The 6,000-nt window shown below is 44.4% G+C and overlaps 1 protein-coding gene across 1 annotated transcript in view; it reads left to right on the top strand.

Moving 5' to 3' along the window:
* The window catches only part of PLCH1 (phospholipase C eta 1), a gene marked incomplete at both ends in the record, with an annotated part of 51,960 nt that extends 47,110 nt beyond the window's left edge, over positions 1-4,850 (top strand). Inside the window, one exon of the mRNA XM_079540017.1 lies at positions 2,770-4,850. Within this exon, the coding sequence (XP_079396143.1) occupies positions 2,770-4,850 (2,081 nt within the window). The remainder of the gene's footprint in view (positions 1-2,769) is intronic.
* Between the last annotated feature and the right edge of the window lie 1,150 nt (positions 4,851-6,000).

Below are 6,000 nucleotides of genomic sequence, written 5' to 3' on the forward strand. Positions count from 1 at the left end.
TTCTCTGAAAGTGGAATGTTCTCAGTTGGGGTGACAGTAGGAAGCCGTCTCCAAACCAGGCAAATGACTTACAATAATTTCTAGAAGTGCTCTTAAAAGGACACTTTCCAAATTCTGTCGTGAGAAAGAAAAATTGGTTCTTCCTTTAAGAACCCACGTTCAACTAGTCTTCACTAATTTCTGGTTTGTTATTGTCAGTGTGCTTATGAAAAGTTGCTGGCATGGTGTTTTTTCCTCCCATTTTCAAGGAGGCAGAATATCATGCAGCATGCAGTTTTGTTACAAAATATGTAGAGACCAATGGAGGCTTTCAAAAGTCGCTAAAAACAGGGACAGTAGGTCAGACTTTTGTATTTAAAGTAACCAAAGTGAGTAACTGAGTTTAAATGGAAAACACTAAGATAAAATCTCAGTCCTGATACATGAGTCAGTTCTTAAAACAGCTTTTTTCCCAAGTCTTTTCAACATCACTTTGGATTTTGAAAGCCATTCCCCTGCCAACAGCAAATTTGGTGTGTTCAGTGATATTGGATTTACTGGAATGTTTAGGTATGTCTAGACAGCTTTAAATACCATGGCTGTAGTCTGTTAGGCCTGCTGCCTCCACCTTGAGCTTGTACCTAATCTAAGCCACCTGCACTGCTGTTTGGGGTTGGTTTTTGTTTGTTTGAGAGGGGTGTGTGCTCTCATACAGGCTGGCCAGGTGCCCAGCTCTGGTCAGTACTGGCAGCTCCGCTTTTTCGGAGTTGGTCCCCGCAGGGCTATTCCTCCACAAGCACAGGGCAGCCAGAAACACTGTCTGTCCTATTTGGTAAGAGGAAAGCACAGTGAGGACCTGGCTTGGATGGTGGCTGATAGAAGCGCTGCTCTGCTCTGAGTTTTCTCAGCTGCACAGCAGCAGCTTCTGCCAGCACCAGGAGCCACGTGTAGCAGGACAGCTGAGCTCAGGTGGGAACGTGCTGTTAAGGCTTGTTGCTTCTACCTGCCTTTGTGGCTTTGAAAGAACTTATGGACATCACTGCAAGAGAAAGCATTAAAGAGAAACTGAAAGCAAAATTAAACCTGTTTTTTTTTTTTCCTGCCAACCTGAGATGAGACTAGACAGGAAAAAGGATGTTCCTGATAAAGGAATTTAACTCTGAAAATGCTGCATTTGAAATAGAAAGATTTTCTCTGAATAAGCATGTGAAGCTGCTACAGCTCAGTCATTCCTATCAATGGTTGTAAGCATTTATATTTACAAATTTCTTCCTGCAGATGCTTTAGGTAAGGACAGGAAATAAACTTTAAAGGAAACTTTCACACTCTTTTGGAAGCTGTGGGTATTCTCTTACAGGAGAATAGCATAAGCTCTGAGATGACCTAAAATTCTGCTTCAGGAAGTAAATTCTGTCCATTGGAGTGTCTGTGTGCCTTGTTCCATGACCCTCATAGAGGAGGACTGACCTCCATAGACGTAAAGAAATGAGACACAAAGATGAAATGCTAGATGCAGGCCTCTGCTGTGGCTGCAGGACCTTCTTCTCTCTTCTCTGTGCCAAAGGGCCACAGCCCATTTTTGGAAGAACTTGCCTTCAACGTTGATAAGCAAAGGTGTGATGGAGCTTCACACGCGTGCAGAGCTAGGCTTGGGTGTTCTCCTGAAGTAACTTCAATGCAAGTAGTTCAGACTGGGAGGCAGCTTCACCCTCATGGAGGTTACCGGGCTGATGGCGTGCTCGTTATTTCAGGATGCAGTGAAGAATGGAGAGGGCTGGGTGTCCAGCACAGATCTTTCTTGCTAAAATTCTATGGCTAAACACATCTCTACTGACCTGGTTGGATTTGTGCAAAGTGAACAGTGTGCTTTTTCCCTTGCTCTTTGTAGGAAAGAAAAACAAAAGTACAAATGAAAAACCTGTACGTCTCTTCCATCCTTATGTAGGTGCACTGATAGGCTGGGGCAGCTTTTCAAATTTTGGAGATCAGCCCTTAGTACCAGGCTTATTAAAATGATCTGTAACGGGGGCTTTCAGGCGCTGTTATAGAATGATCAGGGCTTCTCTTGTTTCTTCCTAGGGTGTCTGGTTTCTACTGAATGTGCAAAAGAGTATATGCTGTACCAGATTTATTGCTTAATTAAAAGCTTCAAAGCTAGCAGTGAGTCATGGAGCTGGGATTTGGTAAATAAAGACAAATAAGAAGATTTGGTAGAGAAAATCTTACGTATTTCCACAGAATTCAAAATTTTGCTCTCTTATGAATGCAGTATGCTAATAGAAGAAATTTAATCCTTAAATTTTAATCTCTTACAATAACTATATGTAAAGAACACTGCCTGGAGTCCAGCTTCTTGATGCTTTATTCTCAAAGCTCTTTTAAGCATGCCTCTTGTTTCAAAGTATTATGTTTTTTTTAACAGAGCTGTTTTGTTCTGTCTTTATTGCCACGCTTCTTTATAGTACAAATCTGAATAGGAACACAGCTGAAGGTAATGCCACGTGCCAACGATGATATGGTACCTCATTAACATTATTTGCAACAAATATTACATCACGTGCTTGATGTAATAGACATCCAAAGGAAGCTTCAGTGAAGTGCCTGCAGTCGTATTTTTCCATTTATTCATATCACAGATAATTTGGGCTAAGCCTGCACAACACCATAACAGTTCTGTCACAACTGTGCCTAATTTTACGTTCTCCATTTGTCTGTCTAAGGACAAAGTAGTTGTTAATAAACAAAGCACAAAATACTATCTGCAACTAACGTGTTTCTTGTTTAATTTAGCCAACAGCGACGGTGATAAAAAAGAGAAGGAAACAAACTTGAAAGAATCTGTTCTCACGTGTTCTGAGAAAACTGCAGATATTTCAAATTTGGCATCTCCCTTGAAAAAGGAGAGTGCCCAGAAGGAAACGACAGCTGATTTTTCCCTTGTACCACCTTCCCAGGAACAACCTGAACATTTAGTTGCTGTAAGTGGTGTAACCGAAACAAATCACCTCAACCTTCCTGTTGACACTGTGCCTCTAATTCAGAGCTCTGGCTTGGAGCGCGACACAGAAAAAATACAGGGCAAGAACTGTGCAGGCACTACAAGGGAAGATGACACAAACAGGTGTAAGGAGGAGAAAATAACTCCTGTCAGGACTTGCCTTCCTGAAAAGGTGGAGGAGGTTGAAAATCTCAAATACGACATCATCCAGAAGAGCAGTGTGGCATGCCTTGCCCTGACTGAGATTTCTTCTGCCGTCTGCTCTGAGGCTCCTGATTTACGTTCCTCTTTAACCATGCAGGACAGCGACATCTCCCGCCTTATAGATGAAGTTTCTTTGGTGACTGAGAGCGAGTTGGACAGTGCTGTCTCAGCTCTGATTGGCCAGCTGGATGTCACCGATGACCAAACCAGCCTCACCACACCGATGCTCCCCGGCGCTGGCAGCCAGACCTTCGGTGCTGTGGCCACGCACGCAGTTCCTGCAGAGCTCAGCACTCCCTGTAAGAATGACTTCATTACCACAAAATCCACCAAGTCCCCGTTATTTTCAACTCCAGACACTGCCGTGTTCTCCAGCCCTGAAACTGCGGACTATTCTGTGTACACAATTATCCACGAGGCAACTCTTACGCCAGGTTCTGAATTTAAGACCCACAGTGGGTTAGTTTGCAAGAAAAAATCAAAGAGCATAGAAAATAACTTGCCTAGCTCTTTTTGTTCTTCACCTTTCTCTTTGCTGAATGCAAATCCCCAAAGAAAATGTGAAACAAGCTGGGGAACCCCCAGGTCTGTGGGTTCCCTTGCTTCCAGCAGCCTCATCTTTGAGGAGATGCTTGTGGACCCTCCCATGGGTGAGAATTCGGAAAGCAGCAGTCTTGTAGAGTTAGGGGGGGATTCTCAAGATCTCTTGGTAACTGCGTGCGCGTACAAAAGGGAAGATGTGAGCCAGTTGGCTTCCCCTTTAAAACTGAGGCAGCAGCAGGATGGCAGGTGCTGTGGTGAGAGGACCTTTGGGAACTGTGCGAGTGTTGGGCTCTGTGCTGCTGCCCTGGACTGCTCGGATAACTTTAGGACTGTGGGAAGCAAGCTCCCTTTTCCGGCCTGTGAAAATGTTGGTTTTCTACATCATCATCGTGCCGATAAGCAGAAAGATTTGATGTGTGCCTCCAGGAGGTCCCAACTGGATGTACGCTCACCAGTGCTCAGAAGCGCGTTGGCTTTCCCACCCTCTCCAGCCATCAAACAGACCAGCCCCTGCAAATCCAAGAGTCTTGGTGACTTGACATCAGAAGATATTTCCTGCAACTTTGAAAGTAAGTATCAGTACATAAGTAGGAGCTTTATCACATCTGGCATGAGAGACAAGAAGCTCGCTGCAATGAAGACGATGAGACCGCACTCTACAGATGCTTTGACAGAGCAGCTGAGAAAGCTGCTGTCTCTGGACCAGGACGACAGCCACCAGGTGCTGTACTCCAGGCAGCTCGATGAGGACTGCCCAAAGGCGCTGGTCAGAAAGCTGTCGTCCAGGAGCCAGAGCAGAGTGCGGAACATCGCCAGTCGTGCCAAGGAAAGGCAGGAGGCCAGCAAGCAAAAATCTTCCAACGCGGGCAGCATAGCGGGGGTCGTCCTTCGGAACAAGCCTTCGGGGTCCCCTCACGTCGTCAACAGGCACTCGACGGGCTCCTACATAGCCAGGTACCTGGGCAGCTTCCCTGAGGAGGCAGCGGAGGGCCGGGGCCGACCTGAGGGCACGTGTGCTGCCTGGCACCACGGCTGCGCGGAGCCACTGTGTGCGCACAGCCCCCTGCTGCAGCTGGAGCCCGACGGCGACGAGAAGCCCGAAGTCTATTTCCTGCTCAGGCTGTAGGTTGGATAAATGTAAGTCTTCAACGTTTACAAACCGTTTCATTGAAATGAAGGATTTTTAGAAAGAAACGCTGTTTTGAGGCTTTAAATTATTTAGAAATGCAATTTCGTGCTGGCCGTCCAGTCACAATTTAATGTTCCTTTTTCTGTTGAAACTTACATAAATAAATCCATATTCCATCCTTGCGTATTTATGCATTACTTTAATTTAGCCATTACCAAGGGAGTAGGCTGGGAGCTAGCTGCACGCAATGAGCATTTGTAGCATTTTGTATTTGTAGTGCACGGCTCAAGGGCATGGCATTGCAATGAATGCAAGAGTATTCTTCTGTTTTCCTGAAGTCTGCTGTATGAGAAAATAGCTCCAGTGATCGCTTTTGGCCTTTCATGCAATATAGTACTGCATGGAGTGCTTTCTGTCCCTGCTGACTGCTCTGGGCTCTGACTGCTGAGCCAGGCCCTTCCCAGCAGCAGACCCCGAGCATCGCCTTCACTCAGCTTTGTACCCAAATGCTAATAGTAATTTTATATGTTTCCTTGTTTGGACTGTGATTCTGCAGCAAACAATTAGCACGATTAGGGTTAGTCCACATTTGTGAGGAGTGCATAGATTTGTCTTCTGCCCACTCTGTGAAGTGTAACAACCTTTGTGTTCTGTCTTTGTCAGTGTGTGGAATGCTCATTTCAGGACTGAGTGGAACGTGGGGGTGAATCTGGATTTATGAATAGCAAACATAATTTCTGCATATTTTCTGTATTTTTGCTATCGGTTGTGTTTGTAGCAGATTGGTTTTCTGTATATTTGTAATTTTATTGCTAAAGTGTTGATGGTGGTTGATATTTAAAGCTGATATAGTAGAATAACTATTTTGACTGTCCTTCATCTTTTTCTATGAATGTTGGAATCTCAAACACCTGGAGCTTCCCTGTAGGGAACAACATAGCTTTATTTTGGTTTAAAGATATTCTTTGCCTTTGCTGTAAGTTTTTTCTTATATGTAAAAGATGTACCTTATACCTCTTTCTTTTGTAATGCAGAGTATTGTTGTTCTTGAGAACACCATTAAAATAGATTTTTAAGCACCTGGTTACATCTTTACTGAAAATACAACAAATGCAATTATGGTTAAACTGACAGCAGCTGGTGATTG

This window comes from Tetrao urogallus (genome assembly GCF_951394365.1).
Source record: "Tetrao urogallus genome assembly, chromosome: 9".
NCBI classification, from domain to species: Eukaryota; Metazoa; Chordata; class Aves; order Galliformes; family Phasianidae; genus Tetrao; species Tetrao urogallus.